We start from the raw sequence: 19,572 nt of genomic DNA on the forward strand, positions 1-19,572 counted from the left end.
TAGTATTATTAAAGTATCGTTACAATCCTACTCTATATTGAAGATGCATTGGGAAGTTTTAAAAAGATAATTAAGCAAATCGCAGCCTGATACAGGTATAGGCCTACCTATTCTATAGTTAAATATTTATTTATAGTAAAATTATTGACAACTGAGGGGTACAATTTATTTATAATATTAATAATTATTACAATAAACAGACATAAGGAAATTTTGTATTTGCTGCTTTTTCATGGTAGGCCTATATCTGAAAATGTTTTGAGGTTGTTGAATATTTATACTGTATAACGATGCAATGTTTTGTTCATATCATAGTGACAATTATTTAAATAGTTTCATTCATTACATTTCAGCTATTCATTTTCATTTTAGGTTTTTTGTTGGTATCAAGACTCGACGATTTTCTGTCTCGTTCTTCAATATGAGGTTGGACGGTGGAAGCTGTAATGGTTTTCTCGATTTCAATATCATTGCTGCAGCTGATAGTTTTTCATTTTATTCGCTAATAATAATATAACATATACATTCATACGCATTCAAGTTTTAGAAGCGTTTCAGATCAGTCAATGATAAGATATAAATTAAGTTGCAATTGATTGATTGATTTACTTTATTAACCAGAGTCACACAGATACATACAATATAAACATATAAAACAATCATAAAATCAGTACAACCGTAAGACTCACGTAAGTTAATATGATATAGGCCTAGCTAGTTTATGTTTGATGAACAAGGTGCTATTTAAATAAAAGCAAGTTTTTATATACAGTAGTAGTATTTACTATTTATATAAGTATTGTTTGAAAGATATTTGTATTAAAAACTGCTTTTCACATTCTGTATACGTAAAAAAAAAATTGGTTGCTTGTGTGAAATGCAAGTTGTATCTAATAAAGTAATATTTATATACAAGTGTGACATTTACTGCCAGATACTGAAATACTGAGTACCAACCAATCACTGTAACAATACTCAAGTAAATGATGGACTTATATTTTTATACCTTGGTTTCAGCTGGGCCCATAATTATCTTTTTTAAAAACATGACCATATAAAAATACACATTTGAGTCTCTGAAACAAACATGCCCAATTTTAAAAAACATTCCCCATATATAAATTGAAAATGGGTTATTTTTTTTTGTTTTTCCATTTATTGTTTTTTTAACAGTTTTTTATTTGTTCTGGGCCTAGTTTCTCCTTCAGGCTTCTTCTTGCTTGGTATATGAGCAGAGCTGGGATAGACCTACCACCAGCCTAGACTATAGAATACCCAGCTACTATTATTAACACTCACTAGGGTAGGCCTACCTATCTAATATTAGTATTATATCAGAATTACTCAGCCTAGCTAGGCCTAGAAAATACTATTTTTAGGCCTAGCTAGGCTAGAAATCAAGTAAGTAATTATAGTAGGTAGCCTTTCCTAGCTCAGAAACCAAATAGAACAATAATCGGGGAGCAAATTGAAATCTTAGGCCTATGACGTAATACGCCTGCATGAAAACCGTATTGAACACAGACACGATTCGGTCCGGGACGATTCGTACCAGCTTCGTAAAACGTAAACAAAGTTTCAAAATGGCGATTTTTCGATCGAAACAGAACAGAAATGTAGTAGGTTTGGTTTGATTAGTGGGAGTTGCATCCCAAGAAAGCTTAAAATTAGATTTTTATTTTAATAGATAGCTTAATAGTTTATCTTGAAAGGATTTTAAATTCGCTTTGAAACCTTATCTAGAAAATATGAAATTTAATGATTTTTTACCATCATTTAAAAAGAAATTAAAGTAAAAAAGTTTATACATAAAATAATGATATTTCTTGAAACAAAAAATCTGTGGAATTTAGATCACAGTTTGTATCATTATTTACGCTTGTAGTTCAACTATTGAAATACGTTTATTGATTTCATTTAATATCAAAATTATACCATTTTCTAAGTGTACTAAAATAGCAAAAATTCCAACATTTTCCACGAAGCGCGCCCTCACAATGAATGAAATCAGTGATGCGTTACCAACGCGGCTTTCCGACTGAGTGAGAAACAACTCACTTTTCGCCGCCGCACATTGTTTTTTCGTAAAATAAAAAAAATCCTTTGAATTTTCCTCGGTTCAGCAACGTCATCATCCAAACTAAACGCGTTTTTACTATGCCAGCTTCGTTTGTTGCTGTACATTTCACCAAAAAAAATTAAATTGGTAACTATTAAAGAGTTTTTTTTAAATTAAAATAAAACTGTCTGTATCTTGCTTTTTGTTTTGCTCAATATTTTATCTCTTTCTTTTTTTACTTATTTTATTGTGTATTCTTTTATACAGGTATTTCTTTTGTGCTGTTGATGATGAAAATAAATGATGTATTTAATTGAAAAGGAAAGTGCAAATATTGAATTAATAGCACGTTGGACGGATCATGAATAAAAATAAATAGTTCTATGACACGGAATAATGCCATTATTTAATTGGTGTTTTTCAGTATGGTTGTTGGTCTCGACGAACACATGTTGTCCGCCTCCACACTACCACAGCTGTGGTTTTTTTAAATATGCCTTGAAGTTAATCACTTCCATCAAAAAACACTTCTAAAAAGACAAAATAATCTACCAAAACCTCACCTGCTTTTTTTTCTGGTAAATTGTATTTTTTTCGATCCAATAGTTGGTAAAAGTGAATAACTATTATGTGAAATTAAAATGGCATATTCAACAAAAACATTTAGGCCTAAAAGGGAGTTGAAATTGTTCAAACAGTAAATTCATCATTTTATCATAAATGTATGAAAATATGTTTCTAAAAACAAATATTCCTTATTTCATTTCCTGTAAAATTATGTATAATGTATATTTCTAAGATTTATTTTTATTTATGAAATCTATGAATTAAAAAAGTTATAATTTTCAAAATAAAATTTCAAAGAGATTGCTTTAAACAAATCGTATAAAAACGATAATAAAATGATATTTAGAAAACTCTAAAAAACAAATATTTATAATACATACCTATAAATTTACATTTACTTGAAAAAAGTAATAATAGGAGAGTTAGATCTGAGTTATTTTATTCAAATCAACCTAAAAATATATATTTTTTCAGGGGGACAAATGTATCTCTAAGGTTATTATTTTAGGCTATAATCAGCTATTGAACATTCTTCCTCAGGCCGCCTGCCTACTAATAAAACATACTTTATTTTGAAATGGTTTTATTAATGTAATCAAATCTAGAAGAAACTAATGTACAGTAAACATTACAATGAAAAAAAAATAAAGTACATGGTATGGCATAATAAAAAAAAACGCCTCTTTAGTTGAAATATTTGCGTTTATATTTAACGCACTGCACACGCATTTGCAACATGGATATCATTAATATAAATAACCTTGCTATTTACACGTCCAGCTTAATGTTTTGTCAAGTCTGATAGTTTAGTATTTTGTCTATAAATCTATAATAATATATTGGGCCAGTACATTATTGTAGTTTAAAAATGATAGCATCATTTTTTTTTAATTGATACGCTGGACACGTAATATAGTTTGTGCAATGCTTATTTTATTTATTTACGGCTGCCGTGCAAATAGTATATTTCAGTGACGCGATTCGGCAGATTGCTGATGATGCAACGTTGCAAGTGCTGAGTCTCCATGTGTGCGGTCGTGGTTACTTCAGAACCAAAACAAACAATATGTTTTCATCGTAAATGACATATTTAGCAAGTTTGTTTTTTAGTTGAAAGTTAATCATCTAGTCAACATGAGTCTTGGATTTCTTGGAGCTGGGAGGATTGCTCAGGCACTAGCTAAAGGATTCATATCTGCTGGTAAGTTCCGACCATTTCGATTTCTTCAAAAACTCGCGGGAGAGATCCAGCTGCGTATAGGTTTTGGCATCATTCATTATTCTTGGCCTGGGCCTAGGTCTAAATCACTTGAAAGAACATTTAGGAGGAAGTATATAGTTAGCCAAAGTTATGTATTTGGTTTTAGAAGACAAATCAATTAAATAGGCTTACAGCAAAATTCAAAAGAAATTGTCAAAATTGTGGTGTTTTGTGGACGTGGCAGATGAAAGGAAATGATGACATTCCCAGGTGTCAAAATAAGCGCCTCCTATTATTTTATACTTAGTTGAAATAATATTTGTGCCATATTTTTAATATTTAATGTTTTCAAATATTAGGCCTAAGTACAATTAGTCTCAAACTAAAATAAGCCTGCTACTAGTGAGTGGTATTTACTTCATCCCGTCCCAGTATGTACTGTATGTATGCATGCATGGAGGTATAAAATGTATGTACAGTATGTATTAATGGAGATTTGATTTTCATTATGATTTTAAAAGATTTTGTATTCTGTGCAAAAGATTAATATTAATAAATAACAGTATGAATTCAATGTGAATTTTCAAGTGAGTTTACATCATTTTATTTATTGAGTCCACTTTTTTGAAAAATAAAATTATTTTAGGTGTATTTTACATCATACAATACCTTCAACAACTATTTGATTTATAAACTTACTAAAGCACCACAAAGAAATTTATCATTTTGTTTAATCTATTTACTTTTTACGTTTAGGTGTAATGCCTGCAGAAAGAATGATGGCTAGTGCTCCAACAGAAAGAGATTTGCTAGAAGTGAAGGTAAAACTACTTTGATCACTCGACTCTTAACTAGATCTTTAGTATAAAAATATACTGCAGCACCTGCAGTATTTGCACATGGTTACACTAAAGTACACAGACGTTTAAACCATAAACATTTAGTTCTACAATACAGATTAGTTATTTTTTTGAATAAATTAAAATTGGTAAGACAAAAAAAATTTAATTTTCCAAGGCAGTTTAATAATACCAGTAAAATGCTCTTCTGTAGTAACACCCTATGGCATGTATTAACCATATTTTGGAGATTCTTAATCTACACTATCTACCTACAGTACGCTAACTTTTTCAAAAGAAAACATATGTCTATCATATAGTCCAAGAGCATTAGGGTTTGACCCGGAAATTTCTGGTAACAAGCTAATTTTTTCAGGAAAGGTCGAGAACTATGATTGGAACATCATACTAAAAGTCCTGAAAAATCCTCCTTGTGCTCTCCGAGAAATCCAAGATGGCGTCAAAAATGGCTGCCATTTTAAATTGGTCTATAACTTTGTAACCGCTTGTCGTAGAGTATCGATTTTGGTGTCAAATAGTTCACAATATATACATTCCTATTTGCTCTAACAGAAAACTTTGTCAAAAAATGGCCGCTACTACAGTTTCTGGCAGTTTGACCTTTGACCTGGTCTTATCATATCTCGGTAATGGCTTGTCATAGAGAATTCAGATTAGGCCCAAATTGTTCAGAACATGCATATTTTTATTTGGTGTAATGAAATGTTTTATCCCAAAATGACCGGAAGTGAGGTTATTGACCTCTTATTGACCTATTCATATCTCTTTACCGTATCTCAAGAAATATTTGTCGTAGAGCATTAATTTTGGTGTCATATTGTTTGGAACATATACATTTCTATTTTAGTCTAATACAACAGTTTGCCCTCAAATGCTCGGAAGTAAGTTAATTTATTGAAAACTTAAAAAATCAAAGAGCTACATAGGCAGAGGATATGAATACTGTAGAAAAAATCTAAATCAAAGTTTTAACTCTGCCTTAAAACATGTTTTGGGCATAGCACATCATCAGGTAAAGTTACAGAAAGAAAATATCAAGTCAATAACTTACAAAGAATAACTGTCATTGGCTAATCAAAGTTGGTTAAGTAAACAAAAAAATGGGTTATTCCGCAACATTTTATTGGGTAGTTGAAGAGTGTTTTGTTATTTTTAACAGGAAAGTGATAGCGGTTGGCACAGACGGTAGATTTCCATAGTGTTTGATGTTGGGTACAGTTTACGCTATTTCCCTATTTACAAGGTGTCTGAATACAATACAATTATATAATAGATGGGATAGATCAAATAATTATATATATTCATACTAACATGTATATATATTTATATAAGTAAAATATAAAAAAAAAGAGATAAGGGAAAGGGAAGAAAAGAAGATGAAAAGAAAGAAAGAAAAGTGAAAGGAGAAGTAAGGGAAAAAAAAAAAAAAAAAAAAAAAAAATATTATAATAATGATAATAATTATAATAATAATAATTATGAATAAATAAGGGAGTCAGTTTGTCTCTGTAAAAGAATAACTAAATAGAAAAGAATAACTAAATAGAAATTCTCTGTAAAAGAATAACTATAAATAGAATAATAATACACAACCAAATACAGTAGAGCTAGCAAAACAGAGTTGGAGGAGCAGAGTCTTCACATATGAAGTTGGCTCCAAATATGAAGAAGAAGAAGAAGAACAATAACCTTGAGGGTAAATTTTACTGTATTAAGGGTATGAACTATACAAGAAAAAACCAAAATAATCATTTATTTAACTTCGATAGAACAAAGAATATCATGGGACACGTTAATTGAAATTCTCATACTAGTTATGGTTGAAAAGTTATTGCTACAAAATGTCACCTATATGTAGATGTCATGAATACATTTTAAATGCGTTATTCGTCAGTAACTCGCATTACAGTACATACGCGAATTAGTGCTTTTGTTGAAATCACGTCGTTATTTTTATTATTTATTATAGAAATTATGATAATTATTTTTTTTCAGAAAAGTAGAAATTTTATGTAATTTAGGAAATTTATAGACTTCATGATACTGTGAGTGTGAGAATGAAATGTTCAGGTCATATACATTTCGCATGGAAATGCTCAATTGGCAGGGAACACTATGTACATGGCATATATTATACTCCGGATTGTCAAAAACTTAATGTTAAAGACCATTTTATTTGTAAAAATAATGCATTTTGAAACATGAAACCAGGTCATTCCTTGTTTTAAAAGAGAATGCACTATTGAATGTTCTCTAACGTCATAACGTCATAACTTTTGGGCAAACATGCAACAACACCCATACAGATGAACATGATGATAATGATGTGAAAGAAGCAACAAACACCAAGATGTTGAAGATGCAACATCAGATGATGAATGACTGTAACAGAATGCTGCTGATCAATGTTGAAGTGATTTAAAGACCCTTATTTTGCATATTTTCAATATTTAATAAATCATATATAGGGCATATGGCGATACTTTTTTCATCTTTAAACAGTTAAATATGTAACTGGGGGACTAGCTCAAATGGTAGAGCTCTCACTTAGCATGTGAGAGGTACCGGTATCATTGCCCGGGTATTCCAATCTATTTTTCATAGATTTCAGCAAGGACCAAATAAAATCTGAATCTGGAAAAGAAAGTCTATGCATGCCGAGTAAAGAGCGTTTGACGTGAAATACCTAGGGTATATTCTCTTTTTATCATAAATAAGCCATACAACGAACATTTAAAGCAAGGAATGTTTCAAAATGCATTATTTTTACAAAGTCAACAAGGCCATATACATGGCTGCAGTCGCGTGCGTAAATTTGAGTTATTGTTTACTGACCGACCGACCGACCAACTGTCCGAAATTGCTGAAAATGTTTAAAAATGTTCACATTTTTAAAAACATTTCTTCCAAGTATTAAATAATATCCAGTTCCAAAATAACGACAAAATATGAATATGAGTTAGTGTTTACCAACTGACCGAATAACCGAAATTGCTGAAAATGTAAAAAAATTTGTAAAAACATTTATATTTGCCTCCAAGTATTAATATCCAGTGTCAATAAAAAAATAACGAAAAAATATGAATGTGAGTTAGTTTTTACCGACTGACCAACCGACCGAAATTGCTGAAAAGGTTAAAAAATGTTGAAAAATGTTTAAAAACATTTATATTTGCCTACAAGTATTAATATCCAGTGTCAAAATAACGACAAAATATGAGTGATATGAGTTAGTGTTTACCGACCGACATAGTGAGCAATAGAGTCGCGTTTGCACGCAACTCAAAATTGCATATAAATGGTCGGATATGTACTGTGTACATAGGTATTTGCCAATTGTCTTTTGTTTACTTAACCAACTTTGATTAGCTACTGACAGTTATTCTTTGTAATTTATTGACTTTATATTTTCTTTTTGTAACAATTCACTTTACCTGATGATGTGCTATGCCCAAAACATGTTTTAAGGCAGAGTTAAAACTTTGATTTAGATTTTTTCTACAGTATTCATATCCTCTGCCTATGTAGCTCTTTGATTTTTTAAGTTTTCAATAAATTAACTTACTTCCGAGCATTTGAGGGCAAACTGTTGTATTAGACTAAATAGAAATGTATATGTTCCAAACAATATGACACCAAAAGTAATGCTCTACGACAAATATTTCTTGAGATACGGTAAAGAGATATGAATAGGTCAATAAGAGGTCAATAACCTCACTTCTGGTCATTTTGGGATAAAACATTTCATTACACCAAATAAAAATATGCATGTTCTGAACAATTTGGGCCTAATCTGAATTCTCTATGACAAGCCATTACCGAGATATGATAAGACCAGGTCAAAGGTCAAACTACCAGAAACTGTAGTAGCGGCCATTTTTTGACAACATTTTCTGTTAGAGCAAATAGGAATGTATATATTGTGAACTATTTGACACCAAAATCGATACTCTACGACAAGCGGTTACAAAGTTATAGACCAATTTAAAATGGCAGCCATTTTTGACGCCATCTTGGATTTCTCGGAGAGCACAAGGAGGATTTTTCAGGACTTTTAGTATGATGTTCCAATCATAGTTCTCGACCTTTCCTGAAAAAATTAGCTTGTTACCAGAAATTTCCGGGTCTGCCTATACTTATGAACTAATGCTCTTGGACTAATAGACCAATCATTTTGGATCAATACATAGACTCTATGTATTGATCCAAAATGATTGGATCCCATACGGATTACCATGACTGATGATTGGACAAACAAACATGATTCAAAAGTTGATTAAACTATTATACAGGAATCCTTACGTTGTAAACATTAATTCTGAATTTAATATAATTTATAATTAATAAAATTTGACATCATAATTGCCTTATTTCAATGTGAACATAATGATGACTGTAACATATTGCACATATTAAAGTATTACATTTTAAAAAAAGGTAAAAACATTCTAAAACACACTGGCCATTAATTTTCTTCTAACATAATTATGATGACCATTTTTTATTATTCTTTTTTTTTAATTTAATCTTTATTATTATAATATTATATAAATTCAATGAAATTTAAAGTTATTTATTATATTATAATTTATGGGGATTATTATTGAAATGAATCCATTGCATTTATTTTTAGCTTTTTAATATATTTCTCTCCTGTTTGTTAATTACTCCAGTCTTATTATAATTTAAATTTAAGTCTGAATGCAAAATGTATACATTCATGTGATTTTGTGTACACACTTTAATTTTAAAGTTAAATTCAATTTTGAAAATTTGTAAATTTCTAACTTCACTGTTGAAATGTGATGAAACAAAATTCTCAAATAATATATTATTTAAATTGCTATGAAATATTAGAAAATTGGACTTGGAATTACTCATGAAAACAAAGAAGTGATGCATTCGTCGGACATCATCTTTTTAGCCGTGAAGCCAGGTGTCGTTTCTAAGGTGTTGACCGAGATCGCTCCATGGGTCAATAGTGACCACTTGGTAGTGTCCTTGGCAGCTGGCATTACGGTGGACTTCATTGAGAAAGTAAGAATATCAGCATTTTGCAATTACTACAGTAGTGATGATCCAACGATGATGCATTAAATATGTTTTATTTGTTCTGTTGACATTGTTTCTGAACTTAAATCAAATGTTTCCAAACTTATATAAAATGTTTCCAAACTTATATAAAATGTTTCCAAACTTAAATCAAATGTTTCCAAACTTATATAAAATGTTTCCAAACTTACATAAAATGTTTCCAAACTTATATCAAATGTTTCCAAACTTATATCAAATGTTTCCAAACTTATATCAAATGTTTCCAAACTTATATCAAATGTTTCCAATTAAAACTTATATCAAATCTTTCCAAACTTATATCAAATGTTTTCAAACTTATATCAAATGTTTTCAAACTTATATCAAATATTTTCAAACTTATTTAAATCAAATATTTCCAAACTTATATAAAATGTTTCCAAACTTATATCTAAATGATAAAACCAAAACATATTAAATTTGTTTGTATTAGAAACTTCCTTCAACAACCAAAGTAATTCGAGCGATGCCCAACACACCCTGTCTAGTGGGCGCAGGGGCAACCATGTTCAGTTGTGGGGCCAATGTTCAGGACCGAGACCGAGCCATCGTCAACACCTTTTTCTCCAGCCTAGGATACTGTGCTGAAGGAGATGAAAGCCTCATTGATGCCTGCATGGCCATTAGTGGAAGTGGCCCAGCATTTGTAAGTATTTATTATCGATGATCAGAGATGGAGGTTGATGATTTGATTAAGACAGATATTTTTTTATTGACCACACCCTACGGTTAGTTTTACTGACCTCACCCTACAGTTAATTTTACTGACCACACCCTACAGTTAATTTTACTGACAACTGCTGTTGCAGTAGAAAGGTAAAAAGCCAATGCCATTTTGAATTATCAAACATTGATTGCATTCTTAGATTCAAATAATTGATTATTGTCATTTTTTTCCTGTAGGCATTCACTGCTATTGATGGTTTAGCTGATGGTGGTGTCAAGATGGGTTTGCCGCGGTCGTTAGCCATTACACTGGCTGCACAAACATTGCTTGTAAGTTACCTCATACTACATGTAAATAATTCTATAGATGGAGAAGTATTTTATATGCATAGAAATTGTTGTTTGTATAGGAGGGCTCTTTTAAATATGTTATAATTTGTGGTCATTACGTCCAATTTATGATTAGATAAACGTCTAATTCTTTGATTCTCTTTCGACAGGGAGCAGCCAAGATGCTTCTGGAAACAAAGTGTCACCCATGCGAACTGAAGGATGATGTCTGCTCCCCAGCAGGAACCACGATAGAGTCCATCTACCAACTGGAGAAAGGTGGATTCCGCAAGTGCCTTATTGAAGCTGTCGAAGCCTCGTACAGAAGAGCCAAGGAAATACAAAGCATGCAACAGGGTTAAATATTTAACAACTTATCTAACCATAATATTTATTTTTTTAAGTTTATTTATTTCATAAAACATTTCACAATCATCAACATCAAAATTCTGTCCAACTGATTACATATACCTATTGTGTCTTTTTGGTCTTGCCATTTTTCCGTCTTAAATAATTATAAAATCTTGGAATAGTTTTCACGAATAATCTACTAATAGATTAGAATAGATGGAAATGGTGAACCGTGATAACAACACTAAATATCGTCCAGTAGATTGTAAGCAAAAGTCGAGTTTAAACAAAAACACTGCATTTGTAAATATAGAAAAAATTGCGCCCTCAATGTTTTATTATGATTTTATACCCAATTCCATCATAGACTATTGTTCACCATTTCCCTCTATTGTTTTCACGCAGGCAAACATTTAACTAACAATTACTCCATATTATACAAAACAATAACATTTACACTGGAGATAACCCTAAATTTTCGCTTGTCCAGTTTTGGATATGGTTAAGGGGTTGAAAATTAATTTCAGCATATCCCGAAAAACATTAGATCTGGTTCACCACATTTTTTATATCATATAGTGCGGTACCTTTTAAATTATGTATCATGTGATTATTTTGTTTTTGCCAGACAAGAATTGTTTAAAGTTTGCATGACAAAGTTTTCAGTTTAAAAATACTAAACACAATATATTTATATTTTATAGGATCCAAACAAAATGTTTTTTTTAGTGTTTATTTATGAAACAATCATCGTCTTTAAATCAAAAACAATTTATGTTTTATATGTATTTACTTTTTAGCAAGGTATTTTTATTATTTCATGTATTTAAACGATGTCATTTCTGGACTAACAATTTTTGTGTTCAAATGTATTTTATCTTTCTTCAGGACAGTATTACAAAATAATGATAATAATAATAATTTTCTTCTTTTTTTGTATTTTCTAAAACTAGTAAATTTTTGAGGAAAAAAAATCAAAATATTTATTATGTTTAACGAGTTTACTAATTTCTAAATATTGTGTTAAGTTATTTAAAGAACATTATGTCATGTTTTATATTTTGGTCATCGTGCCCAGTCATTTGCGTTTGTCCAGCACAAATAGATTTACCTGGGTTGCAATTGGTTGCAATAAATCTTTTATTAAACAATTTTTTATTATTATTAATATTATTCTATGTACAATTTGTTTGCTTTTTATTCACTCCTGCATGTGCTGGTAAAAAATAAATTGGCAATTGAGAGCGCACTTCACGCAACAAACTTCAAACCAAACAAGATGCAGAAAAACCTAGACCCACTGTGCCACGCCTACAGTGGAGAAAAATATTCTTCATATTTTATTTGAAATATGTAGTGATGTAATGAAAACCCTTTTATAAAATATGGCTAAAAATGTGTCAATACAGACTGTTGGCAAACACAAACAAGTTTATGAATATTCCATAACTCATGCCATCTAGATCCGACGATTTGTAAACCAATGTTAAAATGATATTACGTATCCCATGTTCGTTTCTTTAAACTGAAAACGTAATAGCACTTCTTAAACATAATTTATATATGATCCACCATTATTCCTGCTGATCCATGTGAGATCCATGTGAGATACATGGTTCATCGGGGAATACGATGCAAGACCTTCAAACCACGCTCCAAAGGTCGGCGTATAAAGGGTATGAATGTTATAATGTCATTACGTCAGCAACAAGATTTTCACTGATAACATTTTGACATTAATAATCTACTAGGTTTGCTTCAGATATCCCATTTAAATGAAGTATGTGTAAAGTTCGACACACTCCTCGCCAGTGAATTTTGGTGTCTGTTAAAATGTGAGTTCTCAAAACCCATGCATTCTCTTTGGTGGAGGATCCCATTGATTGAAGGATTCCCGCGTTTTTAGTTTCTGTCCTACGATTTAAGTAATTTCCCCTTTCCATGTTCGCATCACCGAACTGAACTTGCCATTCAAGTCATGAAAGTAATGTGAACTTGAACCCGGCCAATGTTATCTCTGTTTACTTTCTCCCCTCGATCCATTATCCGACTTTGGAGTTAAATTGTCGTCGATTACTAATGTAATGTTTATTTAATGTCATATGCAACTTTACTTTCAATAAAACCAAATAATTACTGAGACATGTTTTCACAAAGCGTTCTGTGAAAACAAGAAGGAAGAGAATGTACCAAATGTACCGTAGGCCTAATCTCTTCCCTTTTTTGTGAAAGGTTGCTTTTTTTTAAAGAAGTAATTTATTTTAAAGGCCTGCATTGTCATTCCGGAAACAAACATATTATTAGGCCTAAATTTCGCTTGATAGCGATCAAGAACAATCAACAATTGGTTTGAATGCTCCAATATTATTTTTACAACTGTATCATGTCACTTCATTAATATACAAGTACATTAATACAGTACTTATAGACCAGAGAGAATTGATGGGACAAATCGCGCTATTAATTCCAGGGCGCTGTGCTATTTATTTTCCCTTCGTTTTTTACAGTATTATATAATTCGGATTGGTGGGATTCGTCAAGCTAGCAGCCCGATTAAGTCTCGCGCATATGGGAGTACTCTTTCATTTTGCTTTCGGTTGTGACGATAGCACCATCAATGAAGAACTCAATCATCGGTAAGTACAGTACCATCAATTTGAGTTATTTTGTCATGTAATAATTAACTAATAGAAAATTAGCTACAAATAACATATAAACTAGGTCGGCCTATTATAGATATGATTTGAAAATAGAATTGCTAGGCCTCAATTTTAGACAATATGGTTCGAAAGTGATTGCCCATATATATAAAATCCATTTGAGTGTATCATATCCCGTATACCATTGTTCTCTTTTTTTGTATTAATTGTTATATAGAAGGATTTAAATTTCCAAACACAAATAATAATAGGTTAAGTTGTAAAATAAATCTTTGTTATAATCTCATTGGCATGTTAAAGTCGTTTCTGTGCCGATTTTCTAGAAAATGCATAATTCCGAATAGTAGGCTTTTAGAAGTTATGAATGAAGGTTTATATCTTCGGCAAGTATTTAAAAAGTATTGAGTCTCAAAAACCGTTGACTATTGTGAGACATGCCCTGTTGTCAATTATATGAATTCCCTCCCTAGAGGAAATAGATTTAATTCAATTCAAAAAGGTCAAAACGGAAACTATATTTCGACTGACCTGGAAAGACAAAACGTGCGGCAGTGTGCCCCATATGTTTCCATCCCTCTGGTTAATATTCATACATTAACTAACTAAGGGAAATTTAACGTTAACAAAATTAAGATGGTTGTGGAAAGTAGGCCTAGAGTTTAAATAATTATGCTGTATATTTTGCTTTCATTTATAGTGTATTGTAACAATTATTTAAAGCAAAATAAACAATACAAATCTTTAAACTGAGACCTTGAAACTGAAAAGTTGGGTAAGCATGACCAGAACAACTTAAGTTGGGCAACTATTACAACTTGCTGATCTGCACCCATATCGCACCCACTCCACCAGTATAAGAAAATCAGTAGACATTTTATATATCTCTGCACTTTCTGACACCTGTCTATTTGACAGCTGTTTCCTTTTATTTCTATTATGTGAAATAGGACTTCGTTCAACAGAGAAACATCCGATTTTATAATAGTGTTCTGATTAATGGTATTCCAAATCTCATGCTTTTCTGTAAGCATGAGCTGGTAGCGCGAGCCGGTATTCTGTACATGTTGTCAACAAAGAGTCTCTATCTTTTTTTTATATTCTGACTATTCTTCTGACATAATGGTTTTATTGTAGAATACACACGATTCGAAAGCACTGATTAATGAGCATGCGTATATTTCCATCTATTTTTTAGAGGTCGACCATTCTCTCCAAACATTTAAAATCAGCTCATTCTCACATAGAAGCATTCTTTTCTTTGATGACGTTCTATTTCGTTCGTTTTTTTTGTAGGTCTACTTTAGGAAAGACATAATATTCATATTACACGAATATGAACGTGCTAAGAGGTATCCTGGACCTCCTGGAAGGAATCTATGTCCACATAATGATATTAGTGGATACATTAATTGCGGCTGTGCTCTTTCTCATACCAAAGAAATCCAAAGATGTTGCTGGTGAGATTGTTCTGGTTACTGGTTCCGGCAGTGGAATCGGAAGACTCATGGCACTGGAGTTTGCTAAACGAGGAGCAACTCTGGTGCTGTTAGATATCAATGAATCTTCCATCAAAGATGTGGCCAAAGAGATTGAAGAGCTTGGAGCAGACGCCTACTATTACAAGGTTGACCTTAGTAAAAGAGAAGACGTCTATAGTGTCGCCGACAAAGTGAAAGAGGCAGTAGGTGATGTAGATATTCTGGTGAATAACGCTGGAGTGGTCACTGGAAAGAAGTTCATGGATTCGCCGGATAAAATGATCCAACTTACAATGGATGTCAATACTACGGCTCACTTTTGGGTAAGTTTTGGACATTTCTTTATAAAGTAAACGTACGACAGTGTTATTAATTTCAGCTGCAACTAACATACTTGCACTTCACCAAACTGGTGCACATTACACTGGTCAAGCTGTGAGAATTAGGTACAAGTTCCCAAGCCTTTATTAATTGAAATTGAAAACCTGGACACTTGACCAGTCTGATACACATGATTGCCAAGAAGATGACCAGCACATCACACGTCCTGGTCAAGCTGTTAAGATCAATTTCCAAGCTAAGGAAACGAGAAGTTTTTAAACTTAACCAATATACTGTACATCTAAATAAACAATCCTTTGAAACCTAAGCTACTGTTTTGGAATATATACTGCTTTCAGTAAGTTTTCAACACTAGGGAATGGTGCTATTTGGTACGAATACTTATAGTGAGTCCCATGTGATATTTTCTAAAATTAAAGGAATATTTCATTGTTCCTTATGCAGTGTGTCAGACAAAGATCATGATGTATAGCATTAGGCGGGAAAACGATTTGAACGATCAGTACAATACATACCTCTTGACTATTTTTTTTATAAATCATCATTTTGAAGGAAATTTTAGAGAATCCAATTATGAAAAAAAAGGGGTTATGGTAACTATAAGTTTTATTTTGAATATCATGTCGGTGCGTAGGCCTATTATTGCCGACGTCTGTATGACTTTCGTAATTGTAGAGTGTATGTTAGTTGCAGTTTCTTTTTGTAATGTAGACAATGATCAAGTTCAATACACTTTGACTACAATGATGTTTTGTTATCGTCTGGCTCGATAATATAATATAAGTAAAATTAGCCTTGGAATTATATATATGGCATTGTGCCTGTATGTATAGTAACTATACTGTATAATAATGTCTTGGTAAAATACATTACAATATGGCTAACGGTACATAATAAAAGATTTTCAACTGAGAACAAAATACTATGGATGGATTGAGAGAAAGTCCACCCGGTTTAGTGATAGGACGTGCTTCGAATTTCATTAATATTGTAATACCATATGCTTTCTATTAATATCAAATAGACAAACCTGACATGACATGACTTGACCCCTCTCGGTGTGAGGTGGCACAAGAATGTAGAACAATCCTTTATTTTGAAGCGACTCGACTGTATTCGGAAGATATTTCCATACGAATCGCAGTTTTTTGTTCTCTCATCAAGGTCCGCTTGCATTATAGGTTCAAATCTATGCGTGTATATTCTAAAATGTTGTAAATTTATAACCACCTGAACATTTATTTCATAGTATTTATCATCATAATCATTATTATGGTTTACTTTATCGCATTTATTCAATTCGAAAATAAATCCCGATTACAAATACTTAATAATAAATTATAGAATATAATTGTACAACACTCCCAATAATTAATTTATATTTTTATTTATTAATATTTACTCTGGCCGAAAACATATATTTTAATGCATTAAAAATGTCTCTCAATTGATATTACAACTGCCATACAAAAGTATTGAGCGAATTGACAAAAATATTTACACCCATTTTATATCGTAAACTTGGAAACAAATTAATATAGTTTTAAGAAAGATAATATTCGCTTGTATATAATAGCGTATAATGATAGAGCAACGAAGTGAAGGTACGTACAGTATAAGCTCGTGTTCACACTGAATGGTTCAGATACCCGATGGTTGCATACGTTTTTATTTGATCTATGACTCAAGGTGTTTTTGCCTAACTTAACCGATATAGGCCTATTTGTTTCTTTTAGACAATTAAATCATTTTTACCAAGCATGATAGAACGAAACCATGGCCACATTGTAACCATCGCCAGCTCTGCCGGACTTTTTGGCACGAAAGGACTGATCGACTACTGCGCAAGTAAATTTGCTGCCGTGGGTTTAGACGAGTCTTTACGCTTCGAATTGATGTTTATGGGCCTCGGGGGCGTTCACACAACTGTCGTCTGTCCATTCTTCATTAACACTGGAATGTTTGACGGGGTTAAGACAAGGTAGGTATACGAGTTTGTTATGACATGCAAATCATAATTCCCCTACAGTAAAATTCCTCTTTAAACTTAATTGACCAGCCTATTATTTCAACATGATGAATATACACTTTCGCACAGGCAGTTCAGTCGTACACACAAACTATATAGTGTATAAGCATTATTCATCGATCAGTATACAACACCATCATGACATGTGGATGTTAGCACTTAATTCCACTGTGAAAAAAATAGTTAAAAAAAACATTTTAGAATGTTTAAATAAGCTTTCAGCACTAAGAGAAAACAACAAATCGATATTGAAACATCACAACAGTATATTAAAAATCTCGAGTTGTCTATCTTCAATATGGGCCAAAATATTCAATAGCGCGCCCTCTCTCTATCTCTGCTTTTTCAAAGTTTATTTCGCTTATTTTTGAACGCTTGCTTTATCATCAGGCTTATTATCCTCTGTTATATAGGTTTCCAAGTATTATGCCGATCGTAGAACCAGAGGTTGCAGTGAATAAGATCATGAGAGGTATTCTGACGAACGAGAAGAATGTTTATATTCCTGGTGTTATTAGACTTTTGGTGAAGTTGAGAGAGTAAGTAGGCCTACGCCAGTTGTTGCCAAGAATTTCAATTTATTCACACAATTTTTTTTTATTGTCATGAATGCGTGGCATGTGGTTTGCAGTAATGTCTGGAGAGACCAAATAATACGTCCTAAATACAATATCTTTAAGAATGGTTCTACCATGCATCTCGTCAGGGAGTCGCTATAATCGTTAGCCACCCATTATCCGCCACTTCGAACGCATTAACGATCATCAATAATAATCACCTATGTTCGTCTCATTTCTACGTCGAAATATCACTGTTCGAGGGGTGTGTATCCAGGATTGGGAAAGTGGGGACGGGTAGAGTATTGGGTATACAAAAGCCACTCTTCTTAAAATATTAAGCACTTGAAGAGGACGGGGAGTTAATTACAACGTTTATAACTATCATTCACGATCACTATTAGTATTGACGTCATTGGGTGTTACGTCATATAGATCGTCATTCTAAATCATAATTACTGTATGGTATCTTCCATTATAAATATAAATTCTGTTTTTCTTTTAGCCTTTTACCAGATACTGCTAAGAGTCGTATGTTTCGGTTCTATGGCACCGATGCCTGCATGGACCATTTCACTGGCCGAACCAAGAAAGATTAACAACTTGTTGTCTATCGATCTTTTCACAGTGCATAGATAAAATAAACTGGGTAAATAAATCAAGGCCTAGTCTACTTAAATGTGTATTAAATGGTCGAAGCTTAGACTTATACGACTTTAACCAGTAACAAGTGCGACGAATATTTGGAATAGGGTTATTCTTAAGAGACGTAGGCCTACGTTACTGGTTCAAGAAAAAAAATCTGAAATACCATTTTTCACTTTCCTTTAAATATAAGTGACGGGTTGAGAATGGAACCGGAAATATGTCACAACTTAAGTTAACACCGCGAAATATTCCGTTATGTAGTGTTTTTTTACTGCTCGAATGTTAATAAAAAACCTTGAAAAACCCCAAAAAACAATAGTCGAATAGCCAAACTTTTTTTTCGCAAAGAGTGTAGCGAAGGACCAATATACCAAAGGACCGAATTTTGGAAGTAAGGTGAAAATATTATACAGTATCACCTTGTCATTTATCTGCTGTGATAGTTTGTCCTGCCACATTGTGTGTGCCTATTATTATAATGTTATTTTGCATTAAAGTGTGTCTTACTTTAAATAGTGATGTAACTTCTCATTGCTTGTTTTAAGGAAAACTTAAATTATACATGCAAAGGACCATTGATATCATGTTTACTTAACAAGAATTTAAAATAGAAAGTTATGTAGAAGATGTCGCCCTCTATAAAGAGTAAACGATATGATATGCCTACTACAAAGTGTAGTCACTCTTTATCTGCTCTGTAGGATAAGAATTAGATTTATTATGTCAACAT

The 19,572-nt window shown here is 32.1% G+C and overlaps 2 protein-coding genes across 2 annotated transcripts in view; both read left to right on the plus strand.

The window, feature by feature from the left end:
- LOC144839861 (epidermal retinol dehydrogenase 2-like) overlaps positions 1 to 19,355 on the plus strand; it is a 52,253-nt gene extending 32,898 nt beyond the window's left edge. The window contains exons 3-7 of the mRNA XM_078695427.1: positions 13,636 to 13,764; positions 15,082 to 15,589; positions 17,345 to 17,589; positions 18,051 to 18,176; positions 18,700 to 19,355. Of these exons, the coding sequence (XP_078551553.1) occupies positions 15,122 to 15,589; positions 17,345 to 17,589; positions 18,051 to 18,176; positions 18,700 to 18,793 (933 nt within the window). The 5' untranslated portion in view covers positions 13,636 to 13,764; positions 15,082 to 15,121 and the 3' untranslated portion in view covers positions 18,794 to 19,355. The remainder of the gene's footprint in view (positions 1 to 13,635; positions 13,765 to 15,081; positions 15,590 to 17,344; positions 17,590 to 18,050; positions 18,177 to 18,699) is intronic.
- LOC144839866 (pyrroline-5-carboxylate reductase 1, mitochondrial-like) lies at positions 3,612 to 12,377 on the plus strand. Its single transcript, XM_078695434.1, has 6 exons — positions 3,612 to 3,827; positions 4,584 to 4,648; positions 9,545 to 9,724; positions 10,215 to 10,427; positions 10,685 to 10,777; positions 10,948 to 12,377. Exons 1-6 carry the CDS (start codon positions 3,761 to 3,763, stop codon positions 11,137 to 11,139), a joined length of 810 nt encoding a protein of 269 aa, XP_078551560.1. The 5' UTR covers positions 3,612 to 3,760; the 3' UTR covers positions 11,140 to 12,377.
- Positions 19,356 to 19,572: the final 217 nt, after the last annotated feature.

This window comes from Antedon bifida, chromosome 4 (genome assembly GCF_963402885.1).
Source record: "Antedon bifida chromosome 4, ecAntBifi1.1, whole genome shotgun sequence".
NCBI lineage: Eukaryota > Metazoa > Echinodermata > Crinoidea > Comatulida > Antedonidae > Antedon > Antedon bifida.